A 25213-nucleotide genomic window follows, 5' to 3' on the forward strand; every position below is an offset into this window, starting at 1 on the left:
TATTTATATATATAAATATAAATATAAAATCAGTTTAAGTTAATGATATTGCTTTAAAATTAGATTAGTTACAAGAAAAATATGCATAATCACAATTCGTCATGCGGCTGTATATAATTCAATACAAATTCGGTGAGATCGTCTAAATTTCGAGCACCATTGTATTCAGAAACTTTAAGTCCGTCGCGATATAAATACAAAGTCGGAAAACCATCTACTTCTTGTTCATTGCACAATTCTTTACTTACATCGAGAGTACAGTCTACTTTTGCTATTTTCACATTGTCGTTTGTTAAGAATTTTTTCCCAAGATCTTTCCAAATAGGCGCTAAACGTTTACAATGCCCACACCAAGGTGCGAAAAACTTAACGAATGAAATGCCGTTTTCGATACCATGTTTAAAGCTCTCACCAGTTAAACTGAGTACAGTATGAGTTGTACTATCTAAATTTTCAGTCTCAGTGTTAGCTTGGTCATTTCCTTTCTCGAGCATTTTTGATACATAAACTTTAAGCTCTTCATGAGTGCGTTGCCCAGCATATTTATCCACCTATATATTCATACATACCAAATATTATTGAAATTAATTTTTGAAAAGAAAAATTTTAATTTCTGCAAAAAAAAAAAAGGATAAAAACGATACTTAAATTTTACCTTTTTTCCATCTTCAATCCAAAGCAAGGTTGGATATCCTTTTATATCAAATTGTCCACAAACACTACGATGTTGTGTACAATCTACTTTAGAAATACTAACATAATTATCATTACGTAAACTATTAGCTAATTCTTCCCAGGTAGGAGCTAATTTCTGGCAGTGGCCACACCAAGGTGCATAGAATTTTACAAAATGATAGCCAGTAGATACATGTTTGTCGAAAGTATCCTCCGTTAATTCCAATAAACCATTTACTGGTTCAGGAGGTGTTGGTGCCTCATCTTCACTCTAGTTCAGAAAATTTAAAAAAAGCAATTGAACACTAAGATTGGATATTATCATATATTATAATCTAATATACGTGTTTTTTATAATTACTTCCAAGGATATACCCAGCTGAGCAGTAAGAAAAGATGTTAAAGATGGCAAATCCCTTGTACCTCTGAACTTAGTACCTTTGGCTTCTCCAGCTTTAAAAAATTTTAATCTGCAATATTAAGAACCCTAAAGTTTATCTCTTTATAATTGTATACGTATATATCATATAATGTCACAAATATTTTGTGGAATATATCTATATCACACATACGTAGGATAACCAGTAACATCATGCTCTGTGCATAAACTGTTATCTGTAGTACAATCTACTTTAGCAATTTTTATATTCTTATCCTCTAAGTTTGACATTTTAGCTAATTGTTCCCATGTAGGTTCCAGTCTTTGACAGTGACCACACCTAAAAAAAGTAAATATTCTTTATTGTAAAGGCTACATAACACTAATATCAGTAATAATATTATTCCAATGAATTTATAAATATATAGAAAAAGATCTTTTTAAAATAGGATGCATACCAAGGTGCATAAAACATGATAAAATGATTTTTCTTCTGAATTTCTGTTGAAAAATTATCTTTAGTATACTGCATAGTAGTATGTATATGATCTCCTTGTTCACTGTTAACTTGACTCAGCATAAATATAAATAAAAGGATATGCTTTTTTAACATAATAAAATTCGATGAATTCGCACTCATATTGATGAATAATTAATATTTTACTAAATGATTAAATATTTAAAAATAAATATGCTACTATCAGAGGTGGTAAAAACAATAATTTAAAAAATTTTTAGCGTTGCATCACGTATACTTTTAAGATTATAGTTTCAAGACGATTTCACACTTTAAGCAATTCAGATTTTTATACTGCTTAAATAGTAGTACAGACTACTATTATTGTTATTTAATAGTTTTAACTATTATTTCGACTACACATTAGTTTCCACAGTCCCACACAAATGGATCGAAACCGCCGATTCCGCCCCCATATGATAATAATACCATCCTAGTGGCAACATTTTATCTTAAAGTTCCTATAAATGCTTCTAGTACTGAGTCTTAAAAATTTCCTTTACTACAATGGCTCTGTTATAATTCATTACAGGTGTCAGAAAGGAGATTTTCTCTCATTATTTCAGCCATTAATGATTATTCGTTTTTTATGCAATGTTAAAATAGTTATTTATATCTTAGTAGATAAGGAAGTTAAATTTCTACAGTACGAAATAATTAAAACAATGATTGTATTTATCTCTAATCTCTTTGTTATATCAAATAAACTAAACAATAGATACAAAAGATCGAATTCAGTAATCAAAGTAAACTTGTATTCGATATTGGCTATTTTGTCGGCATATATAATTATTATATGATTTACATGTCGTTGTCATACAAAGTGGGGGGACATTCATGATTAAGTCATCCCGTATCCCGAGGATATCAATGTGTAAACAATGTACGTGATAGATACAGTATGAGTGGCGTAAAGAAAAAAGCTAATCATTCAGCAGTGTTTAAAAAACGAACGAAGAATGACGATAATGCTGAACTGTCTGAAATTATTATTATATCCGCGAGAAAGAGTGGAAATTTAAACCTCTCATCGAGAGGACTATTTACGGGTATCCATATTATTTAAAAATTACATATATAAATGTTATTCGATATCATTCAGACGCTTGATATCTCGATGCGGTAGTCATATACTATAATGTGCATGTTTGTTCACACATCTGTATTACATTATAGTTTCTATAATTTATCATTTATATATTGTTTTTTTATTTATTGTGATAGGAAATAAATTATACATTTGTTACATATACAAAATATCATTATCTTACAACAATATTATACATTTTATTCAATATATATATCATAAAGAAAGTATTACGTTAGCGATAAACGTATACTTATCAGCTTAATGCTTTTTAGTTGCAATTCATTTTTCAATTTCGTTACTGATAAACAATAAAAGTTATTCATTACATTTTTGGACCTTTTTTTATTTTTGCACCCATTTATATATGTAAAGCATGAAATCTGAATCATTAAATAAATGTTATTATATATTACCTTTTCAATTTCAATTGTAGCCATGAAACTATTTGTTTATGTCGATTCATAGATAGCTTTGCATGTTAGATTGTGAATAATGCAATAGAACAAGCAATATTTACAGTATCATCATCAGATTATCATATGCGTATCAAGGTAAGTTATTTTTTTAAAAGTGTCATATTTTATGTTTAATTGAAATCCATATTAGTTAAACTATGTTAAAACTAACAAAATCTATTATAGTACCTAATAGAGTATGGAATATAAATGATTTAACTGAAGAAGAAATAAGGGATTTACATTTTGAGCTTGATTATGTACAAGAAACTGAAAGGTGGTGGGAACAAGAACCTCTCCAGACATTGGACTTAAGTTGTAATACTTTAAAGAAAATTGATCCACAAATAGAAAATTTAACAGAGTTAACTACATTATATGTAAGTATAACAGTTTTATATATGAAGAAATTGCATATATGTAAAACACTATGTAATAAACTTTAATCTTTACAGCTGCACAATAATCGGTTGGAAGATTTGCCTGCTGAAATAGGAAATTTAAAAAAATTAAACATACTAAATTTATCAAATAATAAATTAGAAAAATTTCCACATGAATTTTATAAGCTAAATGAATTACGTGAATTAAATTTAAAAAATAATAGTATAAAGGAGCTCGGTCCAGCAGTTGGAGACTTTGTGATGTTGACCTATCTGGTATATTATAATAACTTATTTATATGTTTTTAAGACAAACTTGTATACTTGATCTTCTGAAATGTTGCACATGTTTAGGATTTATCATATAATAACTTGATTGAGTTACCAATTGGAATGGGATATTTAGTAAGACTAACTTCCTTGGATTTAAGTCATAATATGTTAAAGGAATTGCCACCTGATTTAACAAATATGAGAGGTATGATTTACAATAATGTGTCTATTTATATGATTTGTTTAATTTAATTTTTTTTATCATATGTTTAATGTATAATATCAGTTAGAAGAAAAACAGTTTCACACTGCTTCTTCCTGTATGACAAAAATTTAATAAAAAGCATACATATTTTTTGAAAATAGCATTACAAAAGTTAAATGCAAGTTATAATCAGTTGGAAATGTTGCCACCTCTGGGTGAATTAAGGAAGGTAGAAACAGTGATGTTGCAATCAAACAAATTAACAACATTTCCTGATATATCTGGTTGTATACTATTAAGAGTACTACACTTGGCTGATAATAACATTACTGTACGTACTATTATATGCTGATCTAAGCATATATAGTGATTATTTATGGAGAAATAAATAGTTTATATACGCATTTCAGTTATATACATAGAGAAAATTCTTAATGCATTTAATATATCTATAAAAAGATATATCGTTTAATTTTTCATAAAATATTATAATAATTTATATTAATAACAACATTATATGTAATGAAAATGTATATATAATAGATTTTTAATGTTTATTTTGCATAATTTATAGGAAATTGATATGTCTTGTTTAGAAGGTGTAGGACAATTAAAAACATTAACATTAGGAAATAATCAAATTGAAACAATACCAGAAGAAATAATAAAACTGGTGTACCTAGAAATTTTTGATTTATCACACAACAAACTAACTCTGTATGTTACTTTGTATACATTATTATTTTACTTTAATGAAATATTTTCGAAATAATATTTGTTGTGTTTTATAGAATACCAAAATACATTGGCCTACTGCCTAATTTAAAACAATTTGCGATTGACGGGAATGATATACAGAATGTTAGAACCGACATAATACGATGCGGTACATCTCGAATTTTAAAACATATACGACAGGGTATTAAAAGTACAAACTTGGATGTGAAGGAGCACGTGGTAGCAGATACTAGTACAAATATTTATCCAGATAGGTATCTGATTTAATTAAATTAATATTTACCGTAGTGAGAACTATCAGTGGCAAATTATTTTTAATTAATTTACTATACTTAGGTATACAATGCAGAGTACAAAATTGCTCAGTTTGGCTGGACAAAATCTTACTGAACTACCTCAAGAAGTTCTTGAAAATGCATGCAAAGCCGATGTAGGTACAGTGGATTTAAGTAGGAATAAGCTGTCTATCTTACCTGATAAATTATGCATAATTGAAAGAATCGCCGATTTAAAACTGACATCTAATCAACTAACACATATACCAGAATGGATTGGTGAAAAATATAAGTATCTACAGATTCTGGATTTAAGCAGAAATCTTTTACAATCACTTCCCATCAATCTTGGCTTGCTTAAATATTTACAAGAACTTAATATCTCATTTAACAGGTATTGTACGCTTGTATGCAGTATGGTAGTATGCACTATTTATATGTAATATGTAATAACGTATATTATATGAATTACGTTATTGCATTACAATTTTTGCTTTTACAATATATATTCACACATATGTAAGTCAAATCTCGTTAAAACTTATTGGTATATTATATAGGTATAAAGAAATACCAGAATCTGTTTATGCTATAAATTCTTTAGAGATATTAATAGCGAATGACAATTTAATTACCGATATTGATGTACCATCTTTTCAAAAATTGCAAAAACTTGCGATATTAAATCTCGCTAACAACAACATTGGATTCGTACCGCCAGAACTAGGCACTTTGAAGAACTTACGGTAAGTCGAGATAAGTAAATTATATTCATTAAATACGTATATGAATATAACATCAAGTTTTTTTAGGAATCTATCTTTATCTGGAAATTGTTTCAAACAACCTAGACAAGCAATTTTAGCAAAGTCTACAGAAGAAATCCTAGCATATCTTAGAAACAGAATACCTCAGTGAAATTAATAAATTATTACAGAAAATTTAAACTAAAGGAAGAATATGAAGATAAGGACAAGGATACAAATGAACATGTGTCAACAAAGTTATATGCCAACTATATAATGTTATTGTAATAATAAATTCTTAGATAAATTATCTAAAATAAATTAATTGATTTTATATTATGCATTATTTAATTTTCCTGCATAATATAGAAAGAATATATAATATTATTTAGTAATATGTACATTTTGTGCTTGTTTTATGGACAAAATATACAAAGATAAGCTTCAATATGCATTCTGTGTTATAATAACAGACAAAATACATATAATTTACTTTTTTGTCGTTTATCTCTTCCCCATTTATAAGATATAATTAAAATTTTCTGGTCTAGAATACTACTTTATTTCAGACTAAAAATTATGATTTTTATGCTTTCTATCTATTAATCAATTTTATTTAATCAAATTAAACGATGACACGTATATTAAATGTCTAAACGCAGGTATCCACATTTCAAATGCATAAATTTTGTTCATCCAAATTAATTAGCTTACGCGTGTTTACGTTTACTTATATTTGCGTATTTCGGTCTAATGTATTATTTGTTTGTTTGGGACATAAATATGCTCATTACCGAAAATATATCCCTTTCAGAAATCTGACATTTGAAAATTCGTATTTCTGTACGTTCGACTTGCTGGAAGGTTTCCCCATTTCTCGCTAACCAAAATTCACTGAGCAAACCGCGGCGGGGCGCGGGATGTCATTTTAGTGAAGAAAGTCGAAGTGATTAGACGTTTGTTTATATTACCCCGCGACAGGTGTTGTGGTAAGATATCATTGTTTTTATATTGTTCATAATTTTATAGTAATGAGTCTTTTCATAGCTATGTATTGGCTTTATCGCCTTCGATATCGATGGTATTTATTTATCTTCTGATTTTACATAAAATTCCCTATGGGGATTATTAGATTAATCCAGACGAATCCAAATATTGATTGTTCTTGCAGTCATAGTTAAATATGCGATTAAAATAACGAAGATCAAAGATTAGTTTAGCTTAAAAATTGCATTTTTGGCATGTACAAATTTCATATTTTCTTATTTTCAATAAAAGATCCTGATATCGTTAAGAAGGAGTTATCATTAGCGCTTCGGTTCTTTTAAACAACCTGCTTGATCCTTAGCAGATCTCGAACTTTTGTCACGAGGACTGTGTTGATAAACGGCAGAATGTGCGGTTCTTTCCGAACAGGAACTTTTCAATTTCGGTTTCTGTTTGCCTTTTCCGCTGGATGCTCGTCGAGCAATGTCTTCGATAAATCTTTGATCTTTCTCATTAATATCAGCTGTCAAATTGCTTCTTTGATATCCTTCTTGCCCTCTGTAATCACAAATTAAATAAACAATTCAGCCCTGACTCAATTAGTTATGAAGCTAGAATACACGTGCCGCCTTGTGTATTACTATATCTATTGGTATTGGTGCTGCATGTGTTGGTATTATTTGTGTTTGATGCTGTAATGCATGATTTTGTTATATCGTAGAAACTATTATAATGTGCGTGCCTTTACGCGCAGACAACTAAGAACAAGTGAGAATCCACCGTGTCTAGCGCTGAGAAAGAAGCTCGTATCTCTTAACGCGAAATTTGAAGCGACATTCTCGGCGGTACATTACGGCGGACGTTTCGCTAATGAAACGACTAAAATGCGGAGAGTGTAACCTGGTTTTAGAGATAGGAGCTTGCTGTCCCAGTAAAAAGTGAGAACTCTACGCCATACTATTTGTCTTTTTTTTTTCTCGCATTTCCCTTCCTCTTACTTATGCTCTTTTTATCGTTCTAACGAATGTGTGTGTGGATTTATTTCATTTTCTCTTTTTCCCTATAACCTAGTACCTTTAATCTCGAACGGTTATTCCGATTACTCGCAAGAATGAGGTTGAGAATGAGAACGTTCAGTAGCAATTTGATGACCATAGAGAATTATATTACCTTTGATAGCTATTGTAAATCTTTGCGATCAATTTCTGTAGATATGCGTTATCCTTTTGAGTCGATTTAAATTCTGATTCTTTTTCCTAAAAGCGAATCAATCGGGATTGTTAGATATGCCGAGGTAGCCTAATTCTTAATTATCGCGATATTAAATAACCGAAGGTTTGCAATAAAGAGGCATTTTTCAGCAATTTGAGTAAACCAACAATTTTCAGGTTGGTTTCTTAACAATATAGCCATAGAAGCTGTATCTCATTATCTCAGTGCCAATGAAATTTCAGATTGTTTTATACAACACACACGACGCACACACAAAAGTTTCTACGGGCTATTGTATATCTTTTCTTCTCTCCTGGTAAATGTAATTTAATTATAGCCGTCTTCTCGTTAGTGCAAACCCTCCCAATTATTACCTGCAGCGCGTTTGTCGCAGTTTTGAGCTCTTCGTAGCGCGTGTCGGAAAGGTGACGAGCCGTGATTGTTTCCGTGGTGAGTCGCGTCAACTGTTGCCTATAATTGTGCTCGCGTTCCATGGCCTTGTCCCATGCTTGTTCTCGCGCGATTATGGTATCTCGAAGAGTCTGCATATCTTTTTCCAACACTTCTAATTCCGATCTATCGTAATCAGATCTCAATCAGATCGATCCAACGACATCGTTTCAAACGAAGCTGTCGTTCGTTCGATCGCGTATTTCGAGTTATCCTGACGAGCGTACACCATTCAACGTGAAAGCAAGGACAACGATGTACTTACTTGGTGATGATGACGGTGGGTGGTTGTTTCTCGCAACTTTCCAGTTTTCTTTGACAAGCCATGCATACCGCCCAGACTTGAACTCCACGATCAGTCTTAGATATTATGATATTCGTTGTCGACGTTCCCTTTGTTTCGACCATCGGCATTTGTCTTTTCTGAAAAGTCAAAGTGAAATGCAATTTCTTAAAGAAGCTAACCGCGTAGAAGTTCGTACTCTGACTTCTTCTGCCTCTTGTTTCATCCCTTCGATCTTCGATCTTTCGAAATCAAGTTCCTCTCGCAGCAACGTCAGCCTCTTCTCTAGCCTTTTCACTTCGTCCCGTTCCTCTTTGAGTCTTACAAAGGGACCGTACGTTAGAAACGAGGATTATTCAACGCACGGAATACTTGCTCTCGGTTAGAAAAAGAGAAGAAAGGAAAATATGAGCGTGTGTAAGAAAAGCCAGTCGAAAGTCATTAAATACGAAACGTAAACCGTGGTCAGACAATGATGTAGAGACAACGTCGGGGAAAAATTATAGCAATTGAAAAACTTGACTCGTTGTATCTTTCGAAGGGCAGATTTTTATTCTAAAACGAGTTAAAAGTATTTTCATTATCACTAATTAAAATTACCATAAGGGTTTTTTTTTAATTCGGCCTCTGTACAAAGAGATCCAATAATATTGCTTTAATAAACGAAGTTGGACGCGACCAACTTCACAGAACATAAATAAAATAAAATCTTCTCTTTGAAACGTAGATAGAAAACTTCAAAGAAAACTTTTTGAAGAAAGTAGATAGCACATAGAACAGATAGAAAATTGAGACGTAGTAACTGATAAAATAGACTGAAAATTATTTTTAAATTTGTCGAAGGATAGAAAAATTCGTATTTTAAGGACGATCGATGTGGATGACGCAAGTAATGACCAAGCCGCAAAAAATCGTGCTCTTTGTTTCTCAATCACCTTTTTCATCGGGCGATCTGTGTATTCACGTGCAAGCCGGAAGAATATCGATTAAGGTTGTCCATTGTTCGCGTATTAATACTCACTGAGACGCGAGGGCTTTGTTCTCGGTGATAAGATTCTGATTGCGCGTCTGCATAACTATATTGCTGTCCTCGAGGAACTTGATCTTCGTTTGTATCTTTTCGAGCGTGATCGTGTCCCCGTGTTTCATTGTCTCTTGCTTTAACGTCGGCGTCATCCTTCCGCTTTGCATTCGAGCGTCTCCATACGATAGATCAGCCCTCGCTAACAAGATAAAGAAGGAAGAAAGATTTCCATTTTAATAAATTGTACGCGCTTCATTGTAGCCGGAGGTCTTAATTTCATTTGATAAAGAACGTTCGTTGTAATTTATTACGTAAATGGGTTTATCGATATTCGCAAGCTCGATTATTATGTTCACGAGTTTCACGCTGGCGATTGGTTATTTGCAACCACCTAACACTTGCATGAAACGAACACCAATCTTAGAATTATTGGCGATTAAAATATAAAACTTATGCCAAAAATGAAAAGTATATGAAAAAATACAGAAGAAAGGCTAAGCCTTTATCCATACGTTTTACGTTCTAGTTCTAGAAGAAACATTCTACTCCGTATTACGCTTAAATCTATAAGATTATCATTTTAACGTTATAAATAATATTATGTAATTTATAGATATTATATTGCGAATTTAAATCGTTCCAGAAATTATACTGTTAAGGGCCTCAAAATCCTACGTTTCCATGTTTTTCTTGCACGGTTAAGAAATTGAGGATCGAATGAACACGAGGTAAGCACACATCCTACGTAACTTGTAAAACGTAAGAATACCAATATATACATCCGTTCGTGTGAAAAAATGAATATTATTTGTCAAAAGCAGCATACATCGAAAACATTTCGAGGGAATAGTACATCAACGAGCAATCGATGCCGGGATGGATAATGCTCGCAACAGCCGACATCGAGAAGACGTTTCAAGTATCAAACGGATCATTCCCTTATTCATGGACGAATGCACACGTGTACGTTTCAAGAATTTTATTAGCTAGATCGATTGACGAACGATTTCGTTTTGAACGCTCCACCTTACCTGTCGTCGGAATTTCGGCGCCGTTTCCCTGAAATTCCAGCGTCCTCCACCCGGCGCAATAACCTGCGAGTACAAACAAACGCTGAAGTACAGAACGATTAATTCAACGAGTCCTATGAATTGAACCTACTGATTAACTGCTCTTCTAACCTGTTAATCGGATCGTCCATAAATCAAGAACTTTTACAATTACGAAATACAAATTTAACAAACACGACATTATAAAAACAACCATTGTTATAAAATCCACAACTTCATAACTTAAGTAGACGCTAGAGTATTCTTTTGCTTTCCTGCAAAATTAAGAATATGGACTGGGGTTGCTTCTGTTACGAGCCTTTCTATTTATTCGTAACAAAAATTACGCTATACATAAGAAGAAAAAGAATTTCTGAATAAAGAAATTATACGAGTTAGCTCGTCTTGCCGGTTGACAGGTTGATCGATTAATTGGCTGTACTTGAGAACTTAATCGCCATACGTACCGCTTCTATAAGTCTCCGGAGTTGTGACTCTCGGCGAGTAAGAGTGAGCCACATAGCGATTGTATTGGCCATCGAAGTAATTTCTTTCTTTTGGAGGGTTTGCTTGCCGATAATGAATACAAGACATCTTGGAAATAAGCTACTCGGCAGATAATGCGACAGATTTACAAGATTTCCGTTCGCCTTATCCGATTGTCAATATCGCAGGAACCGTGATCCGAGAGGATGCCTGAAACTGATCGGCAAGTTCACTGCGTCCGGGATCACGGGAAACGTTCCTCGCTCCTTCCGTCTTCACATGATACTACGAGTGGTCCTCTAAAACAGAACGGACTGGTTTCACGCGCGGCCTTATTACCCTGAAATTTTCTCTGATGGCTCCTCGTGCAGTTGATCCTCGTTGATCTTTTGTTTGACTTTAGGTGCAAACTAAAGTGCGTTGCTTCACGTGCCTTGTCAGCTGTCTGTTAATAGCTTTACGTTCTATACAAGCAAACGAAAGCGGAGAAAAAGAATCGTGCACAAATTTTTGTAGAGGAGACACGGAACGACAATGCGAATGACAGGTGTTATAGATGTTCTTTGCAAGTTTGCTTTGATCTACCCACGTAAGTTCGACCAACATATCCGCGTTGTCCGTAGTCTTTGATACCCAATTTTTAATAGTTTTTTCATATAATATAAAAAGATAGAAAAGGTACAGGTTTCATACTCGAATCCTAATTAACTATAAATTCATAATGCAGTTTTTAAGCGATTTGATTTTAAAAAGTGTTTTTGCGAAAATTCTTCAACGAAGGCAAATTGCGTTAAAAAGACTTTCCGCTTTACGTTTCACATTGTTTAATAACCACTGAAATGCTCTAGAATTGTCCCATTCACTATGATTCGCTATGACTCAGACCGATGTTTTAAAAACCTCGTGATCTATCATACAAGACATTCTCCTCTGGACGAAAAGGGAGCTGGATCAAAATTAATTCTGTGGTCGCAGAATCGTGGTGCGAATCGTTCCGCTCGGAAATAGAGTAAATAAGCGGCAATAAAAAGGGTGGCATGGTCGTTTCATCCCCGACTTATCACGGCGCCACCGCGCCGTTGAATTTTACAGCCGGTACAGCGTAGGCCGTAAAAGGAAATGGTGGAATGCGAAGAAATTTTATTTCGTTTCATGGTGGACGTTCCGCTCTTTCCGCGTGATTTGTCCATGTGCGTGGCCTGGTCTCGTAAATTCTTTACGAGCTCGCGCCGCGCACGAAATTACGTAAAACGGGCGAGAAGAGCGAACGGAGAAATGGAGCGGTTGCGTTTCGCTGTGAATTAGCACGCGTTTGAGGCGAGCTAATTGTACCGATCGTCGAGAAGGCAATATCTGCCAATTGCGTGTCTCTCGTGATCGCCGAACACGGTAATTGGCCATCCCGAGAAATCATAGGTGAGAAGCGATGTTGCTCGAGCTGAAGATTTATTAAAGCTTCGGGGATTACGAGGATTCTCGATGAATGACGAGCAAGTACTATAGAGATTTATCGAGAGAATATTATCCTGGGATTCAAAAGCGGAGAAAGTGAGGAACAGATTACGTATGGGTATTATGGACGAGTTTATTCGACGATACGTATGTACAAATTTTGTCTGCAGTGAAAATACGAATGTCGTAACAAGCCGTAGTTCTGTTTCTCCTTTCCTAATAGAGTACAATAAATAATTGATATTAAATCGATATTACGATTAAAACGACATTTACAGAGGTCGACGATTCATGAAGATGACGAAGTATAAATATTTATTAGAAGAATGTACAGCGAGTATAGTGATATTTACGATCTCCGATTATCGTATTAGGATTACTCACAACTTTCAATAATTTTTACTTTCCTTTTATATTTCACATTCATGGGCGAATTCTAATAGCAAGTTTTGTTAATTACTGAGGTGTTATTTATACATACATGTTAGTAATTGATGTTCCCTCTCTTCTTTCTGGCTACGTCTCATAGTCTTTCTAGCACGCACCGTACGCACTACTTTTATGTCGGTTTTTTTTTATAAATATTCTGAATTTTGTCTTTATGGGATATTATATGAGTTACGTGGATGTTCTTCGATAGAATATAGTAATAGCAACAAATCATATATATTCATAAACATGATCGCCTACGTAATTTGAATGGCATACGGCAATTTCTCATTTATTTAACCGAATACATATATGTTCGTATGATTCGCTGCAGTTAGAGAAGTAAAGTTTTCTACGCGTGGCTCTAATTCGATGGTCAGAAACTGTAAAAGTAACAAAGAAATCAAGGAAAAGGTATACTCAGCGCGTTCTGTACGAGTTTATTCGACAGTATGTACAAACTTTGTGCACAGTGAAAATATTCATATCACGCGAAGACGTAATGGCCACGTTATCTTTCATGACTTATTTCTTATTCTTGTTCGTTCTTTTCTTAATAGAGCGCAATAAATAACGAATAGACGAATCACGAATACAGCTTCATCTACTGGTATCTAAACGTAGCATGTTCGTAACATCTAACTGCGTTATAAAAGGGTTTTTTCAACCTTGAAACACAATACATAGTAGGAAAGTTCAAGTGGTCGATTAAACAATTAAATCTTGCCGTTCCGATTCATGGACGGTAAATCTTTTCGCATGTTCGAACGAAGCTGTTTTCATTGCAGCAGTGTTTCATTTTAGTGCTTGACAGAGTGTTCACGATAGAGAGGTTCGCGATCGCTCAAAGGTACAAAGATGAATTTGTTGCACAACTGTGTTTGTTCGTAGAGATGCGAATCGATACGAGGAATTGTCTTGCTGGTAGAGATTTATCGTTCCCGTAGATCGCTAATAAAGTAACCCACCTCAAGGGCCGAGCGTTTTCGCGTCGATCGCGAACGGATGGAATACATGAATATATTACACATTTATGGTTTCACGTGTGTAGGTGTGTATCTGGCCTGCGTGCAAATATGTATACGCGTGTGCGTGCGTGCGCGACTATAAAACGTGCATATGTATATACACATGAAGCTGCCGTTCGTTCGCTATGTATATATGTACATGTATACTTTGAGCGTATCATTTTCCACATAGGCTGATCAATTGCCAGGTTAATGTTCCTTTCATCCTCCTGAAACTTGGCGAACGGCTTCATTAAATCGGAGTTTATTTAACGAAACGATATTGCTGGTCGGTCGTAGAGCCGTATCTCGCTATTCGGCCTTCGTTTGCCGCTATTAGTAAATTTCTTGTACAAATACCGCAATTCCGAACAACTTTGACATTTTGAAAATTTCATTAATAAGATGCTACGTTTCACTCAGAGGATGAAAAATATAAGGACCGTGCACGATCTCGCCTAAAATACTGATCACGTAAATGCGGGAATAGAAAACTTATTTTATTCACATTTCTCCGCGGTCTCCTAAATTATGATTCCAATATTCATTACATAACACGTAGATTGTACTTTGTATCGCAACAACGAGTCCCAATTTCATTCCCTTGAATTCTCGACGAAGAAGAGATAAAGAATCGAAGAGAAGATAAAACAAAGTTCTATGATGATTGAAAGATTCGTGTGTGGTGATTCGAGAAATGTAGACGAAGTATCGAACATAATTTCGGAGACTCGTAATACTTGTGGCCTCTTTGTTGAAGCTCAACAGGAGCCGTTAGGCGGAAGAATTCTACGTATATCTAATATGAATTCTAGATGCAGTTCCCATCGTTCGTTCCTTAAACCAGAGACACCATAACACGTTTCCTGGTGGTGGAGTGTAGCATGGCGATGTGCCCGCTTCTTCTCGAAGACTGCGCCGTCAACGACGTCGTTACCGTTGTCCTGGTGCTGCTGTTCGGAGCACCGGTGCCGAAACAATGATGGGGATTCGTTGCACACCATCCAGAAACCCACGAGATCGCCTGTATGTTCCTATGGAACCAGAATCGTCGTATGTATTTGGTAAGTTTTTGCATACTTGCTAATATTCCGTTAAAAAATACGAAGAAATAATATTTTTTTTTTAAAGAAATTCAATCCGCAGATTTCTAAACGTATGCACCCGTCTTTAAGTTTGTTAAAATGTTTGAAACAAGCAAAGTTTTACAAAGTCTTTATTGAAATTGGCTGCCGTCTGAATACTAGTCACGTAGATCGTTTAAGTCTGCAGTCTAAGAAACGTAATGCGATCTAATACTCTATCATGACTGGCTTTTACCTTATAGGTTTCAACATTTTTTATAAACGCATAAAATCCGCAGTCTAATTATAAATTTTTCTAACTATTAACACGTCCAGGTTGATATAGCTTTGTGCAATCCACGCTTGACGTAAAAGATCTATTTCGCATGCTGAGAATAAAAGGAAAAGAATTATCATTGCAAAGGATGAACAGCAGAAAAGATAAAATATATTGGAATGCCTTGTACTTTTTAAATTTCGAACATCGAAACTAATCTTCGATTCTAAGCTTTCTCATGCTAAGTTCTTCTTCTCTGTCGAGGAAACTACTCGGTTTAAATTCCTCGGTCTGTTCAAACATTGAGGTGGTACTTTATCTCTACTTCTGATAAGGAGTATTCGAGGGGTTTTGGCGTTTTAGGAACTCACCGTACGGTTTTACAAAACGACGTGCTGAAGAGACAGTATATAATCGGATTCGCCGCTGAATTCAGAGGTGTTAAACTTTGAATGAAAGTGGCCACGGCGATGTTAGTCTGGGTCTCCGGCACATATCCGTAAACTTGCAGCAGATCGAACACTATGTATGGGCTCCAACAAAGAATGAATACTGAAATATTGAAAGATCTACATGAATAGAAGCTCGTCTTTGATCGTACATTTGTAGCATTTTTCATAGGAATGTCTATTTTTATCCTTACAATTAGCTTTATAATATTATCTACCCTGCGATCTCGTTGAATCGTTCTTTCAAAGCGACAAAGAAACGCACGAACGGGGACTTTTAAGAGACGGAGAATGTATCGCAGCGTAGAAGAGATGGCTAGTAAATCAATTTTCTCGTAATCGTGAAACGTCGCGCGAGATCCTTGCTTCTCCCTTCATGGTATGGATATTCGGGCCTGGTAATCGAGTGAAATAAATTGTCGTGAAATGGTATGACCTCTTTGTTGAAATATGTAATATATAGCGATATCCTACAACGAGAAATTATGACGAAAGAAAGGAAATGTATAATGTAATATGTAGGTAACTAAGTCTTGTCTTAAGCCTTTCGGTGTTAAGGCGCTGGCGGTGAAATACATCGGCGATCTCAACATTCAGGATCTTTCATCCACTCGTAGATTGCCCAACTAAACGTAAAGCTAGGAATGAATCGTCAGAGGACCGGACGTTTCGCGAGCCTTAATTTCTCTCGTCTGTCAGCTGAACAACGGTAGGCGATCTCTGTTCTGAAATCTTTTGAACGTTTCTTTGTTTTATCGGATAAAGAAGTCTCGCCTCCGTTTCTCGCGATTAATCGTCATTTGATATTTTCACGCTTCACGAGTCCATATATTATGCTGAACACGCGTTTTTGTTAGAAGTTTCGATCGGTAAAATGAACGAAATAAAAAAATATCGCTTTTGCGTTAGAACAAAGTGACAAAAGTGGAGACTCTGTTGAACGAATCTTAAGACTCAAACATACTTCTCGAGGATCTCTCGTCTCGGAACGGACCACACAGAGTGCGAGAATAATCGAAAGCTTTCCCAGATTTGCATGAAGGAGGGCATTCTACGATGCGCCCTGCTTACAAGCAACGAATTACTACAGTAACGAATGAACGCTTTTATTGTTATATGGAGAGAAACACTGAATGTTTACGAGTTTGTTGAACTCGGTCGCGATGCTTAAGCATCACGTGATCATGGCACGATCAATGGTGAAAAAAAAATCGCGAGTAAATCGCGTTAAGCGCTTAAATAATTTTTTTTAATACAAAATATCGACCTATATCGGTTGTTTCGTAGGAAAAATATATTGTAATATACGTGGTGTATCCACTTGAATAGTTTCCTCGCTTTCACAGCAGTACACCGAAGGGAGTTGCGTGGACAGAACTCGATCTCATTTGATCGGTTCCGCTGAGAACGATCTTCGTCAGCTAAAAAAGAAGAAATTTTAGCCCAGACATCTTCGAGAAACGAATCTGATTAGACCAGGCAATTCCTGCTACACGTAAACCCGTTCCCCCGAGAAACGAAGGAAAGAGGTTGGTGCTTTGAACGAGGCAAGGACTCGAAGCTTTCACAGAATCTTTGACAAATACAAACCAAGTTGTCATCTTCTCCCGAGGATCTTTAGTTTGGTTGCAGCGAAGATAATTTCGTTTGAACTTTGACACTATCTGTTGCAGTTTTCGAAGTCTCAATTCTCAGTCTCACTTTAGTTTCTATCGAAGGGGGTTTTTAAACGTTTTAAGATAATCGTCAGTGAAAAATCACACACGTTAATAACGATTCTTTCATATTTTCCTCGAATCTGAGAAACTATAGAGGAGAACACGATTCGTTCGAATGTGAGTAAGAGACTGCAGCAGTCTTAAAACCATTGGACGTCGCATTTGTCGAATTCATAAGAAATTATACTTTCATTTTCATTTCTTTTCGTGGTTAATTTGGAAAATTACCAGCGTCAGGAATCGTTATGGTTGGAAGAAAATACTCGAAGAACGAATAGTAATTAATACTTGACGATACGAGACGACACCGGTTAAGATCACGAAAGAAAATTCAATCTAAAGGATTCCCTGCACCGATCTCACGAGACACAACTTTTCTCAGTACATGGTATGTATCTCTGAGCAGTGATTCGTGAGAGAAGTCGGAGGGAATTGAGACGGAGGTCGAGAACCATTTTCGCTTATCTCCTTAGCCGCGTAGCTTTTTACGCGGTGCAAATATAATCGTACAGAGAAAGGGCGAAGCAGGGATGGAAAGGACGTTACGTTTTATCGTAGCCGATTAAACACAGTTTCGATCGTTGGACAAGTTTGGTCGTTGCAAACTTCGACTACGTATGTTCATTAAATTTTTATGCCGTCGTATCGGACGATTTACGCGGTTAACGAGCTCGATCGTATCAAGAAATTTCAATTATTTATCGTTGTACCTCTTACGGTCATAGTTTTCCTTTTTGCGAACTGCTCAATCATGTTCCAACATACATTTCACGAATTAGACGTCGCGAAGTTTGGCATGACCGAAAGTTTCGCGATTACCCTCTTTTACGCGACATAAATCTGTCGTCTAAATACGTCACGCGGATTTGCAGCTTCAAATATACACAAGCTCGCGAAAGTATTTGAACATTTGTACACACCTTTTACAAATATATTATGTACCTTATACGAAGTACGTATTACGAGATTTCCTTAACACTGTTATGCAACTGCACTATCGTTATTACACTGGTATAAATAAACATAACGCGTCTCGTTATAGAGCTAATGAAATTTGTTAATGTTTCATACAATATAATGCATATAATACGAAGATCAAAGTCCTCTGTCGCGGGCGTCCAAATACCTTCCTGAGCAACGATACTTCAGTGAGGTAGATAATATTTCGCTTTGGCTTCTGGGATTATAGTTACAAATTCGTAAAACTCGAAACATGATTTGGTTTTACTCACCGAACACTATAACGAGAGTCATTTTGACCGTCTTAACTTTAGCCCTGGGAATGAGTCCTCGGGACGATGCTCTCCTGGTGTCTCGAGTAGGTCCCTGACGTAATGCCCCTCCTTGCGACCATATAGTAGCTACGATCACGGCATAACAGCCCCCTATTATCAGAGTAGGGGCTATAAAGAGGGTAAAGCTGACCAGGCTCATGTAGATCCTCCATTGCATAGGAGATCCCAGATCTATCCAGCATTGTGTCTTCCCCTGGTAAACGATCCTGCCGATTATACTCGTAGTACGACCGATTTACCAAAACTAGGCCAACGGTGTTCGTTTAAATGTACAATTCTTAACGAAATGCTACGAAAGAAAGTTCTGCTTCGAACTGCACACTGACGTTCGGTAAAATCGACTCTCTTTTACAGAACATTAAACGAAATCAGGATTAAAGATTTAAATCGCATGAAAACATTTTCCGTCTCTGCAATGTGTTTCCTAAGTAACATAAATTGCGGAGAGAAAGAAGAATCCAATAATTCGAGCATAATTCGAGCATAATTAATCTGATTCCTCGACTATGAATGTTACGCGATGAATGACAAATTACCGTATACCTGTATGCGTTTTTCCTCGTACAGGAAAATAATCGGCACGCTGAACAATGCCGACAAGCCCCAGGCAGCTACCACCAGAGCCCTGGCTCTCCACCCTGCGATTAAAGTTGAATTTCCGGTCTTAGGTCGATTTCACGTGGTTACAGAAGGGTAGGGCGATGCAATTCCAGGGGAGATTCGATGTCACGGCGCATTCGGTGGTACGAGGCATACGAACAGATGTAAGTTCGCGGATCCGTGACTGTCGCGTATCGCCAAGTTTCCTCGTTTTCGCGCTCGTGAAACTTCCACGACAGCTGGCGAGTGACGCGGACGAAAAAAGAAGAAAACGGAAAGAAAGAACGTAATCGTGGCCGATAGCGCAATAAAGGAACTTCCTCGAGAAACATTTCGTCACTCTAATGCAACAATGCACCGTTATTCGTTTGGATCAAAAGGAATATCGCGATTATCGCTCGTGAAATATCATCTTGGGTTAATACGGAATTCACATTGAGACTATTGAAAGTGAGTTCGTTAATGTCACGTCATCGACGACGTTGTGACTCGTAATTACCGTACCCGTAGTCGTTTTATTTCGCTGTGGGTTTTCACCTTTCTATCCGCAGCCGCGCTTCTTACGACATCCGCTACGTTACAACCCAATGAAATAAAGGAGAAATAAAACCGTTACGCTTGCTAATCTACCGCTCAAGAGTGATCTCTTGGCCAGTGGTAAATACATATTGTACCGAGAAACTCCAGATGCTCGTACAAAAATCGTCAACTTCAAAACGGACCTTTCGTATTACCAACCCGATCTGCTGTGCCGAATCTCCGAAAAATCGCGTCTCGTACGTTTGTTTTAAACGAATCGAGAGCAATAACGATGCTGATAGATGCGATGCGATATTCGATTCTCTCCGGCAAAATATTTAAATATCCAGTCGTTCTCAGTAAAAAAACCACGAAAATAGCGCCATGTTGGGAATTTTTACTTTCACGTATCGAAGATACAACGATAATATAATTAGTATTGGTATAAAATTTGATGAAACGTCAAGAAGCTACAGTAAAATATAATATCCTCTTTTACGTTCAATTAAAAGTTTGAGAATTATAAGTAGACTGCGGATTTTTACGCATTTATGGGGAATCTGAAAACGAAACAATGCACAGAATGCACATAATATGCAAAAATATGTAAAATATCCTGAATATACAATAGTGCTCGTTATAAGAATTAGTAGATAAAATATTCGTGGAAATATGAATTTGTAGAAATATCTACGATCTAGTTAGAATTATATTATTGAAATATATTGTTCTAATTATACGATATTAAGATCGAATACGCGTTAAATTTGAGTAAACGGAATCAATTGCAATACCTACACTTATATACAAACTACTGTATACTTACACCTGCCGGTGAAATTCATGGGTCTGGTAATGGCGTCATATCTGTCGATCGACAATGCGACAAGTACGTATGTAGAACTGTACGTAACGACGGCTTGCATGAACCTTATCAATTTGCAGGCAACGTTGCCCGCGTGCCAGGTCACCGTCGTTCTCCAAATTATATCCGTTAGCACGGATATCAGGCCTACCAATAAATCTGTAATGAGATATCTAGTGTGGAGAGACGATTCATGGGCAATGCTATCATTAAACAGTAACCACCCGGCGTTCGCTTAATTTGCGAATGAATGAACGAGCAAACTCACCGGTTGGAGAATGCGATTACGTTCGTTAGCTACAACGACGCTTTTAAAATGTTTATAAAAAATCGTATCATGGCCAACAACGCGTGGATCATTTTAAATCCATTTTAAAGTCTTTTTCCAGTCTATTTTTCCTTTTTTTTTTTTTTTTTTTTGTATATATACTCCTATGAATTTTTACGAGACAACAGCAAACAAATGTGTAATAAAAAATAAACACGATCGAATACACAGATTCCGGGAAAAAAACCAGCTGTTGCGGATTTGAAAAAATTAAGTAAAGTTCGCAATTTAAATACGGGTAATCTGCGATTTAACCAAATAGTCTCGCCTACATTTTCTAGAAATAATATTTCATATAAAAAACAATTTGTCTATCGTATCAACGCGTTATATCGTTTTAATCGTACAATCTTTACGTACTCTTAGATAGCTAGGGAACGTTGAAACACATATTTTACGAATAACCTGTGATTTTTCGTGGGACGAGAGAAGAGCCGTAAAGAAGTGGTTTAAAGGATATCATATAAAGTGTTGCGAGCCTGGAAGTGCCATTCGGTTAGCCATAAAAAAGACCCTCGAAAGTAAGATCTCATCTTACGAATTCCCATGCGAAACGATCGGGTCTCGGATCATACATTACCCCCTGATATTGAAACCCGATTTGGATTTATCGGCCTATAATAACGCGGATTACGCGGCCGATCTTTGCCAGCCCGACGAATTAATCGACGCGGCTTGATACGCGATCGACCACGAATATTCTCGATACATTTTTTATTACATTACACCACGTTATTTCCTCAAACTCGGTGAGGACTGTTACGTCTTACGCTTCTTTCGTAATTTATCGGCTTGGGACGCGCGATAGAAGAATAAAAATTGCGCTCGAATTTGAGTTTTACGGCGTGCCCTTGCGATTGCACGCGTTTCTTTTACGACAACGGATCAAATGCCGCGGTTGTCCGCTCGTAAACGAGCACGGTCGTTTACAGATTTCGTCGACGTCCAGCCGTCGCCATCAGCTGCTTAATTGCGGTCTCTTCGTTGTCACCGTATTCGCATGCAAATGTCGCGTCCGACTTTACGAACCGTTCAGTCCACAAAGTTCCGTTCCCGATTTTTTATTTCACACGCGAGATGAGATTCTTCGCATTGTCCGTCGAATTATCTCTCGCCGACTTGTTCGTCGGCTACCTCATACGCGTCATACAACTCGTCGATAATTTTTTACGCCTCTAAACGACTTTCAGCTCCAGTCCCTTAATCCTCGGTCACTTGCATAAAGAGATCCCTAAATTTATCACGTTCCCTTTTTCTTCACCATCGACGTGTCTCTTCGCGTTATTCCTTAAACCCTATTTTTTCCAGACCGCTCCTACTCGTTGAACGACAAATGCACCTTTTCTCGATCCGATAAAACCGTTCCGCGAGAAATATACTCTGGAGCGATAATACGAGTAAAATACGAACGATTTCGCTCCATTTCTTTCGTTTTCCTCCTCTCTCTCTCTCTCTCTCTCTCTCTCTCTCTCTTCGACTCGAGAAGAACGGAAGCTGAGCTTTCGTTTTCCGATATACAGGTATGTTTGTGCATTTACGAGAGCGGAGCGGGCAATTGCCGCGAAATGGGAGAGTGTTTTTTTACGTTCGTCCGTTTCTATGGCATAAAATGGTATCGGCAATATTTTGGTGCATTTTCTAGTGTGCAAATAACTTTTACAAGCATCGTTCCGGAAATCTATCAAAAGGCTCGCGACAAATGGGACAAAAGAGCCCATCGAATCGTTATATTCCATAGCCCATTACCCTCTGATGTTTCGATTGCTTTTTATTCCTACCTGTTTTCATTGTTGCTAGTATAAAAATGTATAAAAGCAAGGATCGGTAAAAAGGAAGAATACAACGCAGAGGAATACGAAGGAAAGCGGCAGTAACGGAGTAACGTCCGAAGTTATGACATCTCGTAAGTCAAAGTGGAACAACGAAGAACGAAGAACAGGATAGATCAACTATTTCGCGACGAATGTCCGCTGGATTGGATACAACCTGGTTAGGATAACTGTATGTTATAGGATTAAGCAAATAAGTTTGTTTTCTGAGGGGAAAACTTCCCAATTCCCTCGGATGTGCGATCAAGTTGAATTCCCTAGGGATACTAATCGTTTGCTTCTAACGTACGGAGAGAGACTGTTGGTCCATCGAATCGAGAACGCGAGCTCGGATTTCTTGCCTTGTTGAACAACTACTTTAACCAATTAAGCAGTTCAGTCCATTGAATTTTTTCTCCCCAAGTCTGATATGGCTGACATTTATACTAATACTATCGCAAGCAGTCGCCTGGTCGCCGAACTGTCCACTCCAAGCCATCTCGTAATGGGTTCGTAATGATTATCGGCTGGATGCAAATGGTCTCGATGTATAAATAACGTTATTTTCGCTCAACTCGATAACTTATTCCGCTTTCGTTTCCACTATGATAAATATCCTTCGTTGGAAACTCGATTTTCTTCTAAAAAGCACAATATTGATAACTTTACGGTCGATGAAGTCCCCTCCGTGCCTCTTTCTACGTAACAATTGTACGTGAAGCGAATCGCGATACCAGATTCTCGTCCAGTTTTCGATTAAATCCAGTTCGTGAAAAGATAGGATACAGTGCAATTTGAGAAAGCGTTTATACGATGCTGCGTGGTATTTCATTTTGTTCTCCGAGGAAAGAGAGGAGAAGAAAGAAAAAGAAGGAGACCAGATAGGGTGGTGGCCGTGAAACGCTTCGAGAGAGAACTAACGGACGTAGGCCACCTTGAAGTTACGACCGCTTGTGCTGGTCTTTGCCTTTGCTCACTGGCGCCGAGCTTTTCAACGCGAACAATGGACGCGTTTCGGGCGGATGCCGTGAGAAACATAATACCGGAGGAGGGAGAAAAGGCGGAAAGGAAGGATTTGAAACAGGACCGTTATACGCGCGAGCGTCTCGAATGTAGGCCTCGTGGAGGTCTATGACTCGAATGTCGGATCAAAGTTCGCATAATTAGGTACGTTGCATCTCGAACATCTCGACGAAACCGATGCTTCATCGTTATCGTAAATCTTTATAGCTCTGTAACTCGATTTTTATTCGCGGCATGTTTACATTTGGTCGGTGCTTCTCGAGCATCCGAAATATTCGCTGCTCTTTTTCAACGTTACAGCCGAGTCGTTTGAAAAATGGGAAATGCCGTCACTGGAACGTGTCAGACTTGAGAAACTTCGACGACAAAGTTACAAAAATACACTGGCTGTTTTACAACGTGCTTGACATACGACACCGTTTTACATGCGAATCGTCTTCGGAATATCGTTCTCGGTTCTTCCTTCTTTACGCGTTCGTTCGAATCGAGTGACATAAACGCTGAGTAAAATCGCGGATGAAAGAAGATATCAGGTGGATTTAGCGAAATTCTGATAGACAAGGAAGCGTTCGATCGAACCGTCGAATGGTGTTAACGTTGGTCCTTTGCACTCTGCCAGTTCGATCGCTTCGTCGAAATCAGATCACCAAGTGTAAACTCGCTTTGATCATCGCGCGAACAGAAATTGTCCCATATATCTAACTCGGATGAAACTTTCGAAACGAAAGTGGATCAACTTACCCGCAAACGCTAGCTGTTTGATAAAAAAATCCATGCGCGTCTTACGCCGTTTGCCCCACTGCAGGCCAATTAGCACCGCGATATTCCCGACGACTATCATCGCGAACAGCAGCCACAAGACCGTGAATTGTTCCGTCTGCAACAGAAAGAAAGGGGAACAGCGTGACGAAGTTTGACGTGTGGAACGACGCTAGAGACGACGGCCGGAGTTGGAAATGGATCGTCGATGACAATGAGAAGACGTATTAGTTAAGAAGCCGTGTCATTTTATCTTCGATCATTCGTCGAACCAGAGACACGATCTTCTTGATAATTGACTCGTTTTGCGTGGGTGCACGACAAAAGCGTCCTAAAACGAGGACTTTCCGTAGGGTCGGCCTGGTCGCAGCCTATCCTCGTAAATCAACGCCT

General features: G+C 37.0%; 4 protein-coding genes across 6 annotated transcripts in view; 1 reads left to right on the forward strand and 3 right to left on the reverse strand.

Annotated features, from left to right (window-relative positions):
* Positions 1-29: 29 nt before the first annotated feature.
* LOC117242274 (thioredoxin domain-containing protein 5 homolog) lies at positions 30-1972 on the reverse strand. The gene is made up of 5 exons (XM_033508814.1): positions 1513-1972; positions 1248-1394; positions 1037-1145; positions 656-946; positions 30-551 (listed from the first exon to the last, which is right to left on the reverse strand). Exons 1-5 carry the CDS (start codon positions 1692-1694, stop codon positions 90-92), a joined length of 1191 nt encoding a protein of 396 aa, XP_033364705.1. The 5' UTR covers positions 1695-1972; the 3' UTR covers positions 30-89.
* A 367-nt stretch (positions 1973-2339) lies between these two features.
* Positions 2340-6070, forward strand: LOC117242271 (leucine-rich repeat-containing protein 40-like). The gene is made up of 10 exons (XM_033508809.1): positions 2340-2620; positions 3303-3496; positions 3572-3775; positions 3854-3977; positions 4139-4308; positions 4552-4694; positions 4769-4969; positions 5052-5384; positions 5551-5736; positions 5803-6070. Exons 1-10 carry the CDS (start codon positions 2473-2475, stop codon positions 5906-5908), a joined length of 1809 nt encoding a protein of 602 aa, XP_033364700.1. The 5' UTR covers positions 2340-2472; the 3' UTR covers positions 5909-6070.
* A 709-nt stretch (positions 6071-6779) lies between these two features.
* Positions 6780-11741, reverse strand: LOC117242279. The gene is made up of 8 exons (XM_033508820.1): positions 11209-11741; positions 10724-10786; positions 9690-9891; positions 8868-8988; positions 8651-8808; positions 8310-8511; positions 7894-7979; positions 6780-7281 (listed from the first exon to the last, which is right to left on the reverse strand). The coding sequence occupies exons 1-8, from the start codon at positions 11333-11335 to the stop codon at positions 7044-7046; spliced, it is 1197 nt and encodes a 398-aa protein (XP_033364711.1). The 5' UTR covers positions 11336-11741; the 3' UTR covers positions 6780-7043.
* A 1506-nt stretch (positions 11742-13247) lies between these two features.
* The window catches only part of LOC117242276 (cardioacceleratory peptide receptor), a 38944-nt gene continuing 26978 nt past the window's right edge, over positions 13248-25213 (reverse strand). Inside the window, exons 3-8 of one of the 3 annotated variants that reach the window (XM_033508817.1) lie at positions 24803-24938; positions 20864-21049; positions 19462-19556; positions 18856-19111; positions 15828-16008; positions 13248-15149 (exon numbers count right to left, since the gene is read on the reverse strand). In XM_033508817.1, the coding sequence (XP_033364708.1) occupies positions 14954-15149; positions 15828-16008; positions 18856-19111; positions 19462-19556; positions 20864-21049; positions 24803-24938 (1050 nt within the window). In that variant the 3' untranslated portion in view covers positions 13248-14953. Of the gene's footprint in view, positions 15150-15827; positions 16009-18855; positions 19112-19461; positions 19557-20863; positions 21062-24802; positions 24939-25213 lie in introns of all 3 variants that reach the window. The other 2 variants (XM_033508816.1, XM_033508818.1) reach the window with 2 other exon arrangements.

The sequence above is a fragment of the Bombus vosnesenskii genome, unplaced genomic scaffold (genome assembly GCF_011952255.1).
Source record: "Bombus vosnesenskii isolate JDL3184/JDL3185 unplaced genomic scaffold, Bvos_JDL3184-5_v1.1 scf7180000016273, whole genome shotgun sequence".
Lineage (NCBI taxonomy): Eukaryota > Metazoa > Arthropoda > Insecta > Hymenoptera > Apidae > Bombus > Bombus vosnesenskii.

Excerpts from the sequence above, each read along its gene's own strand:
- LOC117242274 (XM_033508814.1), bottom strand. The coding sequence starts at position 1,694 with ATGAGTGCGAATTCATCGAATTTTATTATGTTAAAAAAGCATATCCTT. Across the intron at positions 1,395-1,512 it reads ATCATGTTTTATGCACCTTG|GTGTGGTCACTGTCAAAGAC; the intron begins GTATGCATCCTA and ends TACTTTTTTTAG. Across the intron at positions 1,146-1,247 it reads GATGTTACTGGTTATCCTAC|ATTAAAATTTTTTAAAGCTG; the intron begins GTATGTGTGATA and ends TTAATATTGCAG.
- LOC117242271 (XM_033508809.1), top strand. The coding sequence starts at position 2,473 with ATGAGTGGCGTAAAGAAAAAAGCTAATCATTCAGCAGTGTTTAAAAAA. Across the intron at positions 3,978-4,138 it reads TGATTTAACAAATATGAGAG|CATTACAAAAGTTAAATGCA; the intron begins GTATGATTTACA and ends TTTTGAAAATAG. Across the intron at positions 5,385-5,550 it reads CTTAATATCTCATTTAACAG|GTATAAAGAAATACCAGAAT; the intron begins GTATTGTACGCT and ends TATATTATATAG.
- LOC117242279 (XM_033508820.1), bottom strand. The coding sequence starts at position 11,335 with ATGTCTTGTATTCATTATCGGCAAGCAAACCCTCCAAAAGAAAGAAAT. Across the intron at positions 9,892-10,723 it reads CGCCGAAATTCCGACGACAG|CGAGGGCTGATCTATCGTAT; the intron begins GTAAGGTGGAGC and ends TTATCTTGTTAG. Across the intron at positions 8,989-9,689 it reads AACAAAGCCCTCGCGTCTCA|ACTCAAAGAGGAACGGGACG; the intron begins GTGAGTATTAAT and ends TCCCTTTGTAAG.